The 17,498-nt window shown below is 50.7% G+C and overlaps 1 protein-coding gene across 2 annotated transcripts in view; it reads left to right on the forward strand.

Moving 5' to 3' along the window:
• The window catches only part of IL2RA (interleukin 2 receptor subunit alpha), a 53,172-nt gene extending 41,811 nt beyond the window's left edge, over positions 1–11,361 (forward strand). Inside the window, exons 4-8 of one of the 2 annotated variants that reach the window (XM_021064060.1) lie at positions 407–634; positions 2,027–2,098; positions 2,491–2,562; positions 3,976–4,042; positions 8,302–11,361. In XM_021064060.1, the coding sequence (XP_020919719.1) occupies positions 407–634; positions 2,027–2,098; positions 2,491–2,562; positions 3,976–4,042; positions 8,302–8,326 (464 nt within the window). In that variant the 3' untranslated portion in view covers positions 8,327–11,361. 2 annotated transcript variants of the gene reach the window in all.

Raw genomic sequence — 17,498 nt, forward strand, 5'->3', positions numbered from 1 at the left:
AGGGGAGGCAGGGAGGACAAAGGAAAGAGTAAGAACCACAGTCAAGGCGTTCCCACTGTGGCTCAGCAGAAACAAACCCCACTAGTAACCATGAGGATCCGGGTTTGATCCCTGGCCTCGCTCTGTGGATTAAGGATCCGACGTTGCTGTGAGCTGTGGTGTAGGTCACAGACATGACGCAGAGCTGGCATTGCCGTGGCTGTGGTGAAGGCCAGGGGCTGCAGCTCCGATTCAACCCCTGGCCTGGGAACGTCCATATGCCACAGGTGCAGCCCTGATAAAAAAAAAAGAAAGAAAGAAAAAGAAAAAAACCACAAAGAACCAAGGTCAAGTCTCTAGGAAGAGGCGACTTGGACTCAGGCTGAGCGCCTCCTCACTTGTCTCGGAATGTCCTCTCCTTCCGCAGGTCACTGCAAGGAGCCCCCGCCGTGGGAGCACGAATCTTTGAAGCGAGTTTACCACTTCATGGAGGGGCAGACAGTTCGGTACCAGTGCCTCCCGGGGTTCAGGGATGGGTCTGCCCAGAACAACTCTGCCCAGAGTGTCTGTAAAAAGCAGGAGGACCAGGAGGTCATGAGGTGGACGCAGCCCAAGCTCAAGTGCAAGAGTGAAAAGGAGAACGGCTCCTTCCCAGGTATGCAGCGCCCGCCTGGCTCACCTGGCTGCTCCACCCCGCCGTGGGACCCTGGGCAGGCGCTTCCTCTCTCTCTCGCTGGCCTCTGTTTTTCTCATTCTAGAAAGTAGACCAGATATACTCCAAGGTCTCCATCACCTGACATCCCCTGAACCCTGAAAGGGGACAAACAGCAGGAGAGAGATGAGGGAGAAAGGCTTCCCAAGGAGCCGGGTGCCACCTCACTGCCCTGGTGCTGCCCCCTTTTGTAGCGGATCCCCAAACTTCCTCCTCGAAAGCTCCCAAGACTTCCTCCTTCACAAGGGAAAGCCCACTGGCTGTCACAGAGTGTGACTCCACTATTTGTGCAGTGTCGCACCATCACACACTCCCTGCCCCCGCGTGGTCCCCGTCTGAGCTTCGACAGAGCGCAGTGTGCAGGGACGGGACTTTCCAGGCACAAACACACACACACACACACACACACACACACACACACACGCCACCTCCGTTGAGGTCTTCTGCTATTTTCCTTCTGAAGTGGTACTGCTGTTTATCGCTACAAGCAAAAGTCCCTTCTGTTTGACCCTCAGCGTTAGTGATTTCTTTCTTTCTTTTTTTTTTTTTTTTTTTTTTTGGTCTTTTTGCTATTTCTTGGGCTGCTTCTGCGGCACATGGAGGTTCCCAGGCCAGGGTCCAATCGGAGCCGTAGCCACCGGCCTACGCCAGAGCCACAGCAATGCGGGATCCGAGCCGCGTCTGCAACCTACACCACAGCTCACGGCAACGCCGGATCGTTAACCCACTGAGCAAGGGCCGGGACCGAACCCACAACCTCGTGGTTCCTAGTCGGATTCGTTAACCACTGCGCCACGACGGGAACTCCTGTGTTAGTGATTTCTGCTCCCCACACCCAGCCCCGTTTCCCAGACCCCACGTCTCCCTCCTGGATCCTCTGGGGATGCTGTGTTCCTTCCCATGGCCTGTCTCCCACGAGCCACGCTGCCCATCAGGCATGTCCACGAGCCGTGGGGGACCCATCAGAGAAAAGCTATGCTTTTGCACATTTCCATTTCATCTGATGGTTCGATGGTATTTGTCTTACGATGACCCATTTCTGAGCCGCAGAAGGAAGCCAGGGCTGAGTAGGAAGCCTGGGAGAGAGCTGCTCGGAGCTGCATGGAGAGCTGGGATCAGGGTCACAGTCCCCTCCCTCCTGCCCTGCTGGGGCCACTGACCCCCTTCCCTGCCACCCTGATGGGGAGGGGTGTGGGTATGTAGCGGCCCCAGACGCACACCTCAGCTAGTGCACCTGGGGTCAGTGGGGTCCGGGGGCGGGCAGGGGAGGGGAGGGATGCCCCTCCCCCACCTTCTGTTCATGCGCATCCTTATTCTCTCTTCCATGTGATGAAGAGCCTCAGATAAACACTGCTGCTCCTCCCATGACTAAAACTTCCTTACCAACCAGGACCAAAGGTACCACAGGTAAGGCTAGAGTTTCTTGGAAGATAAAAGCTTGGCGGCTGAACCATGATGCAGGACAGGAGAGAAGGCCGCCTAGTGCAGCGCAGGCCCCGCCCCCCCACAGCAGAGGGGTCAGGGTTGCCCGTGGGTGTTAGAGAGGACCGCACGTCTGCATCCAACCTCCCCATCCTCAAACACGGCCGGGGTCCGAGGAGAAACAAGACAGAGGGCGGCACCTAGAGGTGGAAGAAGGAAACGCTTGCCCAGGGCCACCCCCTCTCCCCACCGCCCCATCTCTCCCAGCTGTCCCATCCCCTCCGAGCCTCCAGAACCCTGGGGAGCCCGGACCCTCTCCAGCCCCACGAATTCCCATAACCGGCATGAACCAGCATCTTTCCCTCTCTTTTGCGCAGATTCCCAAAACCTCACGGAAGTGCCTGCAACCATGCAGCCAATCATATTTACAACACAGTATCAGCTAGCAGGTGGGTGGTGACAAAACACACACAGAGGGGCACATCTGCTTGGTGGGTTGGTGGGTTGGTTAGTTTAAACTAACTCTTGGAGTTCCCGTCATGGCTCAGTGGTTAACGAATTCGACTAGGAACCATGAGGTTGTGGGTTCGATCCCTGACCTCGCTCAGTGAGTTAAGGATCTGGCACTGCTGTGAGCTGTGGTGTAGGTCACAGATGTGGCTTGAATTCTGAGTTGCTGTGTCTGTGTGGTGTAGGCCAGCAGTTACAGCTCTGATTGGACCCCTAGCCTGGGAACCTCCATATGCCACGGGTGCGGCCCTAGAAAAGACAAAAAAAAAAAAAAAAAAAAAAAAAAAAAACCCTAACTCTTTACACTACGTAATGTTTCCGAGAGTAAAAGACTAACCCAGAGACCAACATAACTCTCAATCGCAGGGATCAGCTCCAGAGAGCTCTGAGTGAGCTCTCAAACCAGCCTCAACTGGCGCCTCCTGAGGGGATGCCAGGGGACAAAATATTCGGGGTCCCTGTGCGGAGGGGCAAGGCCAGGGGGAAGGACACGGTATCACCAGGGAAGGAGAGAGAAACCCCCCTCTAAACATTCCAGTTGTTTGCTGGTAGGAGGTGAAAGTGGGCTTGGAGAGAAAAACAAACTCAGCCCATAAAACAGGTCACCAGGGGCTGGGGCTGGGGCCGGGGCCAAATGCGAAGATGCTGGTCAAAGGCCACAAACGTCCAGCCAGAAGATGGGTAAATGCTGGAGACTGAAGGTAAAGTGTGGTGATTCGCGTTAACGACGGCGCACTGCAGACTCGAAAGTGGCTCAGAGAGTAAGTCTTAAGTGTTCTTGGCACAGAAAAAGCAACAGCAATTACACGGCAGGAGGGAGGTGTTGGATCTGCACCATACAAGTGTGTCACTTGAAACTTACACAACCTTCCAGGCCAATTCTATTGCATAAGGGGGGGAGGGGCTTGGAGGCGCGTCTAAGGCAGAGGATAAAGTAGGACCACAAGAAAAGCAGCATCTGGGAAACAGGAACCCTTTGGGGAGATGCCAAGTGTTTATCATTTACCTTGATATGTCAGCACTTCTCTTCCCCATCCCGGGCCTCACGCACGGCCTCTTTGAGGCCTGGTCTCTGAGCCTTTCTAAAGAGGGGGCCCATCAGCTGCTCCCCCCGAAAGCGTGGAGCCCCCCAAGGAAAGGCTTGTGCCCTTTCCGTCCACAGGCCCAGGCTGGGGGCCCTGGAGCCTCCGGGAAGCCCCGCGGGGCGGGAGCAACACGCTGCATAGGGGCGGGGGGCGGGGGTGGGGACAGAGACCCGGCGCCCCGCCCAGGGAGCCCTTTGCTCAAGGTTGGGGTTAGGGGTGGGCTTTCTCAGCCCGGGGCGCCTCCCCTGACCTTCCTCCCGTCGACAGTGGCCGGCTGCGTCCTCCTGCTCCTCAGCATCCTCCTCCTCAGCGGCCTCACCTGGCAGCGGAGACGGTGAGTCCCCGGTGTTGAAGGAAGCCCCGCCCATGGTGGGGGGGGGCGCGGCGCCGGAAAGCACCCCCACCCACCCCTCGCCTCTCAACCCCCCCCCCGCATTCCCAGATGAACCCACAGAATTAACGCTGCGGGGAACTGGGAAAGCCGAGGAAACAAACATCCACTGAGCACCTACTGTATGCGGGCTGGATGCTTATCTTCTCAACGTTATTGCCACCTGACACCTTTGGAATAGCAACAGCTTAGGCAGGATAAGCAGCGCGGAGAAGTTGCACAGCAGAGGCCCAACTGCAACCTCTATCCAGGGCCCAGGACCACCCTGAACCTCCCCCACGCTCCCCACCCCCCGCAGCAGACGCTCACACCTGAGCCCCCCAACCTGACCCAGCTGTGGCCTTATTTGCTTAATTCAACTTTCACCCGCAGAAGAGAACAACCTGGAGAGATTTTATTTTAAAATACACCACTGCTTACTTGGGTGGGCCCCAGACAAGAGTACTTTGGTTTTTTTCCAATTGAGATAAAATTCTTCATTTTAACCATTTTAAAGTGCAGTATGCAGTGGTTTTTAGCAACGCAGTGTAGACACCACCACTATCTAATTCCGGGACATTTCCATCGCCCCAAAAAGAAAGCCCCCACTTGCCAGTTCCCTGCGTCCCCCATCCCCCGGCCCCCACGATCCACTGTCCATCTCCACGGCTTTGCCTGCTCTGGACATTCCACGGAGGTGGACACATACCCTGTGTGACCTTCTGTGTATCCTTCTAAAGCCCCTCAGATGCATCTAATACACATCCATCCAGTTTACACAACCCATGCTGGGCCCACGGTTCTGTTGCTTGAGTGAGTCAGAATGTCCCAGTGGGCTTGTGCAAGCAGAGCCTGGGGGCCCACCCCCAGAGTCTGAGTCAGCAGGTCCAGCAGGACCTGAGAATGTACATGTCTAACCCAAGTTCCCAGGTGACAGTGGTCCTGCTGGTCCAGGACCCAGCTCGGAGGACCACACACAGTAAGTGTTCAGAAGCAAGAGTGAAATCATTAAATCATTTCTCTCTCACACACACACGCATACACACACACATACACACACACACAGCCAGTCTCGCCCTCCTTTAGAGAACCCATCCCCAAGGAGACGCCCCCCCAAGGGTGTACTCGGCCAACCCTGATATCAACCCCCAGGAGGACCCCCAAATGACAGAAATTCACTCCCCCAAACCCAAAGCCCTTTGACCCTACAGCTCGCCTAGCCAGAGGGAAACCATCAAATTCCTGCCATTCTTAGGTTGATCATCAGGCCCACAATTTTCCTCCTGTGAATTTAAAAGTACCAATGACTGCAATGCAAAGAAGCAGCCCTCTCGTGTTATGGTACTAGGATTTGTTCGCAAGGAATATTCTCTCTGCTGCGGGGTTGTTGCAGGATTCCCTGAGATGCTGCAGATAAAGGGCCCGAGATGTCAGTACTCAGTCAGAGACCCCCTGCTTTCCCAGCTGCCAACACTTAATACCTGCCAAGGGTCTTTTTATGTGGTAGCTTAAAGACCCAGAGCCTTGGCATTCCTGTCGTGGTGCAGCGGAAACGAATCCAACCAGGAACCGTGAGGTTGCGGGTTGGATCCTTGGCCTCTCTCAGTGGATTAAGGATCCGGCGTTGCCGTGAGTTGTGGTGTAGGTTGCAGTGGAGGCTTGGATCTGGCATTGCTGTGGCTGTGGTGTAGGCTGGCAGCTGCAGCTCCAGTTGGACCCCTAGCATAGGATTGCAGCCCTAAAAAGGAAAAAGCAAAAAAAAAAAAAAAAAAAAAAGACCCAGAGCCTGCACACACATAGAGGGCTGGAGCTATTTGGGAGCAGTAAAGGTTTGGAGTTGATAAGGTGAAACAAAGAACTGCCTGAAACTAGATGAGTTCCCACAAGATCTCCCGGAATTGCAACACGGCCACAGCAGCAGAGGGTACACACCTCAAACTGAACCCTGGTCAGAGAGCTGGTCCCCAAGTCCTTCCTAGGATCCAGTTTCATCTGATGGTGCCCTCTAGTGGCCAAACAGAACTCTTACTCTTTCTTTTTTTCTTTTTTTGTCTTTTTAGGGCTGCACCGCCGCGGCACATGGAGGTTCCCAGGCTAGGGGTCCAACTGGAGCTGCAGCTGCCAGCCCATACCACAGCCACAGCAACGCCAGATCCAAGCCACCTCTGCAACCTACACCACAGCTCATGGCAACGCTGGATCCTTAACCCACTGAGCCCCGATGGGAACTCCCTCTAGCAATTACTAGGAATCCATGATGAGCTAGAGTTGGCTGCCTTACAATGACTCCTGAGAGCTAAAAGTTAGATTTTGCAGATTTTTGTGAACAGTTTTTAAGCATAGCCGTCATTAAAAATTAAAGTACAGGAGTTCCCGTTGTGGCGCAGTGGTTAACGAATCCAACTAGAAACCATGAGGTTGCGGGTTCGGTCCCTGCCCTCGCTCAGTGGGTTAACGATCCGGCGTTGCCGTGAGCTGTGGTGTAGGATGCAGACTCGGCTCGGATCCCACATTGCTGTGTCTCTGGCATAGGCCGGTGGCTACAGCTCCAATTAGACCCCTAGCCCGGGAACCTCCATATGCCGTGAGAGCGGCCCTAAAAAAGGCAAAAAGACCAAAATAATAATAATAATAATAATAAAGTATATAGGAGTTCCCATTGTGGTGCAGCAGAAACGAATCCGACTAGGAACCGTGAGGTTGCAGGTTTGATCCCTGGCCTTGCTCAGTGTGTATGGATTGTTAGGCCCTGGCAGTAAGTGCCTGGTTCATAGGAGACACTCTCATGGCAGCCTTTAAATTGAGATACAGCTGACATGGAAAGGGGTGGAAGTTGAAGGTGTAGGGGGTGTCGATTTGATACATTTATCTGTTGCAACGTAATTGCCACCCCCTGGGTTATGGCTCACACTTTCACCGCATCACATGATTCTCTCACCACATGACCCCTGCTCTCAGAAGCCTACAGACTCGTGGAGGAGAAGAGAAAACAAAATAGAAACTTCAAATATGATTTATTAAAGCCTAAGATCGAGGTGTTGCTGGAGCAAAGAGAGAGGACACTGATCCTACACGCAGGTGCCCAGAAGGCTTTCCGGGCTGGCAATGCCTGCTGCACCTGCGTGGGGCGGGGGGAAGCAGGGGGCGAGGGGACGGGAAGGCGGGGTAAAGGGCACTGTCATGTTTGGGGGGTCGAGCTGCTCTGAACACAAGAGCGTAAAGCGATGCTGCAGGCAGGGCTGGCTGGGGACCAAGTCACGGGAGGTCCGGCCAGAGGGAGGAGCTTGGACCCTGTCCCGAGGCATCGTGGAGCCCCAGAAGCTCACTTACAGGACGTGGTAGCACTGGCCCTTTGAATTTAAGGCGGGTAACGGGTAATGGCGGTGGCAGTTTGATTGTGTTGCGATGGAATAAATACAGGCAGGGGGCGGGGAGAGCATGGACTGAGTCGGAGGCATAGGTTTAAAAGGAAGAAAAGAATAGAGAAATACAAGAGTCAGGGGGTGGTGGCTGATTGGAAGTGGGGGTTAAGGAAGACGGCTGACTCGGGATGACGCCAGGTTTTAGAGGGACGGGGGACCACAGTCAGCACAACTAGGATGAATTGCAAAGTGCGGGTGGAGGAGGGAGCCCCCTGGGAGCACCCCGCCCCAAGCACAGCCCACCCTAGACTCAACCCTGAGACCCCCTTGGCCTCCACCCACGAAACTGTGCGGGTCTCAGGCTCTTTCTCAGCTCCACTCACTGCCGCACGCTCTGATTGCGGTGCCGTGAGGACCAGTCTTGGCCGCTGGAGGGTGGAAGGGCCGTGAGGTCAGCATGCGGGAAGATCGCAGTATCCTAGGTGGCGTTTAAAGTTAGCGGGTCGGGAGTGTCCGCTGTGGCTCAGCGGGTGAAGAACCCGACTCATATCCATGAAGACGCAGGTTCCATCCCTGGCCTCGCTCAGCAGGTTAAGCATCTGGCGTTGCCCTGAGCTGTGGTGTAGGTTGCAGATGCAGCTCGGATCTGGTGCGGCTGTGGTGTAGGCCGGCAGCTGCAGCTCCGATTGGACCCCTAGCCCGGGAACTTCTGTATGCCCCAGGTGTGACCCTAAAAAGAAAAAAAAAATAAAAAGATGAATAAAGTTAGCAGGGCCGTGGGGGCGGACGCTGAATGCCCCACCACATCATCTTTCTTGGGGCTGTTACCCCCTTGACTCTGACTTGGTGATGTCACTGCAGGAAGAAGAACAGAAGGACGATCTAGAAAACCAAGGGCAGTAAGAAGCCAAGAGCAGCCCGCAGAGGTCATGACCCACAGTCAAAATCAACGAAGCGAAACACTCATCCAAGAAGCATCTCCTGGTCCCGTGGGTCTGGGGCAGCTCTGCAGTCACATCCCGAAAACCTCGGCAACTGCAACCCCATCGTGACACCAGCGCTGGAGCATCAGTGCGTGAGCTGGACCTGTGTCCAGGCAGCAAGTCTAAGATCGCTGGAGGAACACGGAGGAACAACCAGAACTCTTGGCCCTGTTTTCACATATATGGGCTCATTAAAGCAGGACTGGCATGGAACGCTGTCCACACCATGTACGGCACAGAGAGGAGCAGCTTCCCGCTAAGCTCATCCCGATTTCTCAGGTTAGAGATGGCAAGGACAGCCCTGGCACTAAGACGAATACACGCACGCTCTCTACCCTGTGCAACTGGACCTTGTCCCTTGAGCCACATGGATCCTTCCCCAGCCTCTGGTTGACTGGCTCATTCTCCTACTCGCATCCTTTAATGAGAGCCCTCAAAGACCCCTGGACTGGCAATGAGGAACCCATTTGTCCCTAGCTTAGTCCTCTGAACCAACCCCCTTCCACTGAGCCTTCAATTTTGAGTTTCTAAAGAGCAGAGGCCTTGGTGAGATAAGCTTTGGGTAAAGACCAAAAGAGGGCAGCCCAGCCCTTGGAAATGCAGGGCTTCACTCTTTGAAAGGACTTCCCTGGAGTTAATGTCGGGAGAAGCAGCAGCAGCGAGGTCCCAGGAAACGGGTTATTCCAGTCAAACAGCCTCAGCTCTAAGTAACTGATGGGCCTCTTCAGTAAGAGCTGGGATTCTTTGGGATTGCTGAAAATGAGACGCTGCCTTTGGCCTGCACAAATTCAATGTTTACAGACAGACACACGATATGCAAATGTGTACATTTCCAAAGAAGTGTCATAAAAACACTGATAAAGGAGCAACACTTTCAATGTTTGTGGAGGGAAAGAAAAAAAGAAGCAGTTGGGAGGGGGGGAGAACAGAGTGACTGTGGAAGAGGTCACACCAGCCGTCCTCACACTGTCACCAAAACATGGAGCGAATCAAGATCACCCAGAGGCCTCGTTCAACCCCAGAAGGCTGGGTCCACGTCCCGGTCCTGAGTCCGCAGGTCTGGGGACGGGCCCGAGAACTTACATTTCTAACGGGTTGCAGGCGATGCTGCAGGTGCTGCTGGTCCGGGGGCCAGGCTTTGAGAAGCACGGGTTAGACCTCTCTGCAGCCCACCCCCAACGTCCACGGTAAAAATCGGCCTCAGGTGCTGAGACCAACCTCTCGTGTGAGATCCCAGGTCACCAATCAGTTGACTCAGCTGTCCTGGTTGAACAATTAAGGAGACTAATGAAAAATTTAACCAGCAGCCAGTTTTCATTTCTACAGGCAGGAAAGTGCTATGAAAAAAACAGGCAGGTGTCAGCAGGTCCATCTCCAGATTCAAGAACCATTTTCTGTCCTCTGTGACCAACCAAGTACAATGAGATGCCAAGGCCACCCCATCCCCACCCCGTCCCCCGTGCATGTTTTCTGGGTAAACTCATGTTGAGAGGAATCTCCGACCCAAACCACGAATCTTAATCTTACTTATTTTACTTGAGTACAGTTGGATCACCATTCCTCACTTTAGGAGAGGGAGGTCTATGAGATAAAAGTGTTCTCCTAAGACGGCTGACCCTTGAACAACTTGGGTCTGAACTTCAAGGGTCCCCGCATAAGTAGATGTTTTTCTCAGTAAATACTGCAGTTCTACACCATCCGTGGTTGGTTGAATCCACAGATGCAGAACCATCGATACAGAGGGACCACAGGCACACAGAGCCCGTGGATACAGAGGGCCAACTACAACTTAATCTGGATTTTTACTGCACGGAGGGAGGGGCTAACATGGCCCCATGTTGTTCAAGGGTCTCTCCTTCTCGGACACGTATATGGTGGGGTTTCCAGAAGCTCCAGGATGTGGGATGATGTCGCCGTTCCAGTGTTAAGATAGGAGTTTATTGCTGTTGTTTATACACAAATCAATGAATAGGATTTTTTAAATTTCTTGGTGTAAATATAGTAAACATCAATAGACAGAACTACATAAACAAAAGCGTGGGGCGACCCCAATACTTTTTAATAAGGTAAAAAAAAAAAAAAGCAAACAAGCACTCATCGTCGGTCATTTCACAAATAAATCAAAACCATGGTGAGATGCCACTTCATACCCACGAAGGGGACAATAAGGGGGACAAGGGAAATAACACGGTTGACATGGATGTGGCGGAACAGAAACCCTGGCGCGTTGCGGGTGGGAATGCAAAACGGTGCAGCCACTGTGGTGGTCCTTCCTCAAAAAGTTAAACACGGAATTGCCACGTGACCCAGCGATTCCACTCCTGGGTATGTCACCCAGGAAAGAAGACAACCCACGTCCACACGGGAATTGCACGTGTCGGTTTATAACGGCATTATGGCCAAATAGCCAGGAAATGGAAACCACCCGAATGCCCACCAGTGGGTAAATGGATGAGCCAACGGTGGTCTCCGCACACGGCGATATGAGTCTGCCATGAAAAGAATGAGTCCCGAGAAAGCCTATGGCGTCCACAAGCTAAGAACCATGAAGCAAAGTGAAAGAAGCCGCCACACAGGTCACATGTTGTACAATTCCTTCTACGCCAAGTGTCCAGAACAGGCAGCTCCAAAGAGACAAAAAGCAAGTGAGTGATCACGGGGGCGGGGGTGAGTGGCCCTTAATGGGTACAGGGTGTTTTTCTGAATGACTGGCCACCAGGGGCCTGCTGCCTGGCACAGAGAACTCCACCTGATCTTCTGAGATTAAAAAAAAAAAAAAAAAAAAAAAAAATTCAGTGATAATCTGTGTGGGAAATGAATCTGAAAGAGAATGGCTGTGTGTACACGTGTCACGGAATCACTCTGTTGTGCAGCAGAAGGGAATCACAACCTTGTACATTAACTACACACTTCAATAAAGATTTTATTTTTATTGGTATTTACTTATTTTTGCTTTTTAGGGCCACACCTGCGAAATATGGAGGTTTCCAGGCTAGGGGTCAAATCAGAGCTACAGCTGCTGGTCTACACCACAGCCACACCAGAGCCGAGCTGCATCTGTGACCTACACCACAGTTCATGGCAACACTGGAGCCGTAACCCACTGAGCGCGGCCAGGGATTGAACCTGCAACCTCTTGGTTCCTAGTGGGATTCACTTCCGCTGCGCCACAACGGGAACTCCAATACAGATTTTAAAGATGAGGGGGGAAGCACAGCACTGTTGTGAATATGCCAGATGCCGCTGAACTGGTTATGACGGCTAATTGTATGTTGGGTGAATTTCACCTCAATTAAAACAGAAAAAGAGGTCCTGAGAGTAAAAATCTGAGCACAGCTGGTTCCCGTCTCGATTCTCAAAGAAGGGTCCCCAGAGCTCACGGTGGAGGACTAGGGTCTTCCTGACGTTTTCACGGTGACGTGCTTTCGAGTATTCTATTAGGTTAGTATGAGACTCCGAATAACTTTTTTCAAAAACCAAAATTAACATATTTTAGCATATTGCTAAAGTCTACTCAAGACTCAAATTCAGGATTCTATTGAGAACTATGAAATTTGCATAGCTTCCAGGAAGAAGGCTGCTATTGATAAGTTACTAGAACTGCCTTGAGTTGGTTTCGGTTTTTTTTTTTTTTTTTTTTTTGTCTTTTGTCTTTTGTTGTTGTTGTTGCTATTTCTTGGGCCGCTCCCGTGGCATATGGAGGTTCCCAGGCTAGGGGTCGAATCGGAGCTGTAGCCACCGGCCTACGCCAGAGCCACAGCAACGTGGGATCCGAGCCGCGTCTGCAACCTACACCACAGCTCACGGCAACGCCGGATCGTTAACCCACTGAGCAAGGGCAGGAACCGAACCCGCAACCTCATGATTCCTAGTCGGATTCGTTAACCACTGCGCCACGACGGGAACTCCTGGTTTCGGTTTTTAATGGCCGGCACTCGCTCGGCTAAATTATAGATTACTGTCAGTCCTTTTCACATAGGGGTTGCGTCCGATGGCCCCCAACATGTAGTCATCATGTTCCATTCAACTGGTTGTGGGTTTTCCGACTTATCCACAATGGGCAGCCATTGATCTTGGCATCAGTGATGCTGTTGGCCAGACTTTTCAAATAACTAGGTTGTTGGAGATGCATCTGCCGTATATGGAAATTCCCAGGCTAGGCGTCAAATTGGAGCTGCAGCCACTGGCCTGTACCCTAGCCACAGCAACGCAGGATCCACCACTGTGGTTCAGTGGTGTTGTCACTGCAGGGGCTCAGGTCACTGCTGTGGTATGAGTTTGATCCCTGGCCCAGGAAGTTCCACATACCAATGAGCACAACCAAAAAAGAAAAAAAAAAAAAAAGTCTCCAGAGAAAATCCAGGGAAACCGCAGAGATAGAAACACCACCAGAGAGGTGATTCCAGCCTCTGACACCACATACAGCAAACACCAAACACAACCTCATTCTTATGCAGATAAACACAAAGCCCCACACCAAAGGTCAGCTGATTTCAGTGACTTTTATCTAGTGTATCTGTCCAGCTTTCAACCACAAATTACAAGGCATACTAAAAGGCTGAAAATGCAGTTTGAAGAGACAGAGCCAGCATCAGAACCAAATACGGAAGTGGCAGAAACGGGGAGTTCCAGCTGTGGCACAGTGGAAATGAATCCCACTAGCATCCATGAGGACACAGGTTCGTTCCCTGACCTTGCTCAGTGGGGTGGAGATATGGCATTGCCATGAGCTGTGGTGTAGGTTGTGGACGAGGCTCAGATCTCATGTTGCTATGGCTGTGGTGCAGGCCAGCAGCTGCTGCACCAATTCGACCCCTAGCCTGGGAACTTCCATATACCACGGGTGCAGCCCTAAAAAGCCAAAAGAAGAAAAAGAAATGGCAGAGATGTTGGGATGATCAGATGGAGAATTTAAAACAACCACGGACAACAAGCCATCCTGACAGAGACTGCCATGCCCCCCTAAATCCACTCTTCCATTGGTCACAAAAGCCCCTGGTTTTAGTGGAACACAGCTAAGGATTATGTTTGCCAGGCTCCCTTGCGGCTAAGTGTGGCCACGTGACCAATTTGACCAATGGGACAGGAGTGTCGTAAAGTGAGCGGTTTCCAGAATGTGCCCTTGAAGAGAAGAGGTGTGCCTGCCCCTTCTTCACCTCTGCCACGGCTGACAGGTGGCCTTGATGCTGGGAGTTAGAACCACCAGTGAGAGAGAAACTACAAGTTAAGTTTGATGGGAAAATAAAACCAAAGGAGTCTGGATGTTGAGCACCAAGGAGAGACCACACCAGGGCTGCTGACTCTTGCTCTGTACCTAAGACACAGATACCCTCCCTTTAGGTGCTGTGCCTCTGCCCTCCTTAGAGCACATCTGTACCAGCATCCCACAGCCATCATCCACCCCCACCGACATCAGACATACTCGTGCCCCTCCCTCAAATTTGGCTCATACAGTCATATCGGTGTCAAAATATTTTCAATGGAAAATAGGACAAGAATTAGCATTCAACATGTAAGCAGGCTTCCAAGTAAATACACGTTTTCTGTTCCATAAACATCACCTAAAAATGTTTCCCTCTAGAAGGTAAACAAGTATATCTGAGGAAACGGCATCGATTCTCTGTACTAATTTGACAACTTCCTTACTCATCTTTAGAGAATGAGTGTAGTTCATTTGCAATGTCCCTGAAGGCTTTTCCAAGAGTGTGGGCTCAGATGGGGATGCTTCTGGCAGGTGGGGATTTCAGGTTAAGTCAGGAATCAGAAAGAGAGAGCTGCTGAAATGTTCAATGCCAATCTCTTTGTTATTTCATTCCTCTTTTGAAGGAGTGCAGTGCAAACCCGTGTCCTCTTCATCTATAATAAGTTATCCTTCATATATGAGTTATTCTACTGATTTGAGGGTAGGATCAGAGGCTATTCCATGTGGAAAAACAGGCTAAGAACTGCCTTCATGCAGTCAGGTAAGGTGGATGGCTAAGAGCTTTCCACTACTTGGCTTGGAAGGGAAAGTTTGGCTTCAGCACTTTAGACTACCTCAAAGGAACAGAACTTAAGAGAGAAGTTATATAGTGTTTGAAATCATCAGTGGAGTAAATGCCTTAGAGCAAAGTGGTGAACGAGGAAGCAGTACCATTAATCCGTAAAGAGTAGAAGATGCAGCAGGAGATGTGCTGGCACCTCCCTGTCTTTCCATGCCCTGTTCTCTACTGTTAGGGGCTGAATCTTTGCCAACTACACTTCCCAGATGCTCTTGTCCCAGCCGCAGGCTAAGGTGGTTAATTGGAAGTTCTAAAAAGAGTTTGGAGGACAGATGAAAAAAGAGAAGCCATACTCCTTCCTGTCTGCGTCTAGTGGCATCTCCATCAGCCAGAGATGGCTGTGGGCTCAGCAGCCGTGGCAGCCCCAGTAAGGAGAGCAGCAGTTGGCTGCCATTACAGGGTCCAAAAATATATGCAGTTACCGCAGCACCGATTTCAGGGGCAGCCAAGTTTCCTCCATGATCAGCCCTAAGAATACTCCTGGTCTCATGTAACATCACCTCCTCCCCTGGTTCTTCCAGACCTGGCTTCCTGCAATACAAACCTTTTCTGTTTTGCTACTTTAGCCCTTTGGACACTTCTGTAACCAGATCCCTGTATAAAATGTGTCCCTTAGGCTCCCATTTCTGGCCAAGATGGAGGAATAGAGACTAAGTTTAGTCCCCATTCCCAAAACAACTAAAAAATGGGGGGGGGGATGAGATAACACTTTTCAAGACATTGAATGTGAGGCAGTGAAGGACATTAATCCCTAAGGAATGAGAAGCAAATGAGGTGAGCCTATGCTGGCCCTGGCTTGCTGCCCTGAGGAAGTCTCAGGTGTGGGGCAGGGAGAAGGGGCCCCCTCAGAGACCAGCAAACGTGATGATTTGGAGGGGGGGCTGAGTGTCCAGGGAGGCCCAGACCAGTCACAGCAAGGACACTGAGGAAAGAGCAGTACCGGGAGTGAACCTGAAACCTGCAGGTTCTGGAAAGACTGCTTTAGTGTTCTTCATTTCAGCAGAGTGCTGACCATCCAGTGCATGAGAGGAAACTACTCAGGCCAGGAAAAGAGCTGCCCTAAAGAACTGGAGGAAAAACACACAGCTCACATGGGCGTCAACAGTAATACCTGATCGACCAGCCAGCCTGAAGCAACACCTAATCCCATTATTCATGGGAGGGCTCAGAGGGGCCACCCCTAGACTGCAAATCCTAATCCCATTATTCATGGGAGGGCTCAGAGGGGCCACCCCTAGACTGCAAATCCTGCCTGACACAGCTTCAAAGCAAGACCCAAAAGGATCAAAGCGTATCCAAGCAATTAACTGTACCCCGGAACTAAGCTCAAGAATGTTTACAGGAAAGTAAAAAATACCCAGCAGCCAGCCAGATAAAATCTATGATCCAGTCAAGATATACAGCTATGCAAATAAGCAGGAACCTGTATGACTCACAAGGAGTAACGGTCAATCAAAACCAAAGTGGAACTGAGAGAAAGGTTAGAATTAGCAGCCAAGCACATTAAAACAGCAACAAAAACTTTATTCCATGTGTTTAAAAAGCTAGAGGAAAGATAATACATGTTAAGTGGAGACATGGAAGATATTTTTTTAAAAGATCCAAATCAAATTTCTACATATGAAACTTTAAATCTCAGACTAAAAATCCACTAGATAGGGATTAACAGCAGATTAAACACTGCAGAAGAAAAGATTAGTGAACTTGAAGAGACAGCAATAGAAACCAACCAAAGTAAAACACAGAGGAGAATAAAAGACTTGGGAAAAAAAATATCTGTGACTTCTGGAAAAGATTAAAAAGAAACCATGTATGCAAAATAAAACATAAAGGGGGAAAAGACAAAACAATACAAAACAAAACAAAAAAACCCTAGCACGTGAAAAGAGAGTCAACATCTTAGGGAAATGCAAATCAACAGTACAATAAGATGCTACCTCACACCCATCAGGATGGCTGCTATCAAAAAAGAGAAATAGGAGTTCCCACTGTGGTGCAGTAGAAACGAATCCAACTAGGAACCATGAGGTTGTGGGTTCAATCCCTGGCCTTGATCAGTGAGTTAAGGATCTGGCATTGCCGTGAGCTGTGGTGTAGGTTGCAGATGCAGCTCAGATCTGGTGTGGCTGGGGCTCTGGCGTAGGCCGGTAGCAACAGCTCCGATTAGACCCCTGGCCTGGGAACCTCCATATGCCATGGGTGTAGCTCTAAAAAAGACATAAGACAAAAACAAACACACAGAAAATAACAAGCGGTGGCAAAGAAGTGGAGAAATTGAAAGCCTGGTAGACCATTAGTAGGAATGTAAAATGCTCAAAAAACTAAAAAAAGAGCTACCCTATGATTTGGTGATTCCACTTCTGAGTATATACCCCAAAGAATAAAAATCAGGGTCTCAAAAAGCTATCTGTACACCCATGTTCGTGCAGCATTATTCATAACAGCTAAAACATGGAAGCAACCCCGGTGTGCATCCGCAGATGAATGGATAAATGAGATGTGGTCTTTATACACAGTGGAATAGTTTCCAGACTTAGAAAGGGAGGAAATTTTGCAATATGCAACAACACGGATGAATCTTGACAACATTGTGCTAATGAAATAAGCCAATCACGAAAAGACAACCGCTGTCTGATTCTACTAACATGAGGTATTTGGAGGAGCAAAATCATAGACAGAAGGTGGAATGGGGGCTGTCAGGGCTGCAGGGGCTGGGGGATGGTGAGTCATTGTTTCATGGCTACAGCATTTCAATTCTGCAAGATGAAGGGAGTTCTGAAGATGGACAGGCTTAAGGCCAGGAATTCAAAAAGGGTTAAAACGGTAGATTTTGTGTTATAACTTTTCCTACCACAATTTTTTAAAGTACTTACTGTTTGATTCCATTTATTTTATGTAAACTCCTATAAAATGCAAACTAATGTACAGTGACAGAAAGCAGACGGTCAGGGGAGGGACAAGCAGGGGCAGAGAGGGGATTACCAAGGGGCACTGTATGGCTGTGGTTCTACAGGGGCAGACACGTCAAAACTTA

This window comes from Sus scrofa, chromosome 10 (assembly GCF_000003025.6).
Source record: "Sus scrofa isolate TJ Tabasco breed Duroc chromosome 10, Sscrofa11.1, whole genome shotgun sequence".
NCBI classification, from domain to species: Eukaryota; Metazoa; Chordata; class Mammalia; order Artiodactyla; family Suidae; genus Sus; species Sus scrofa.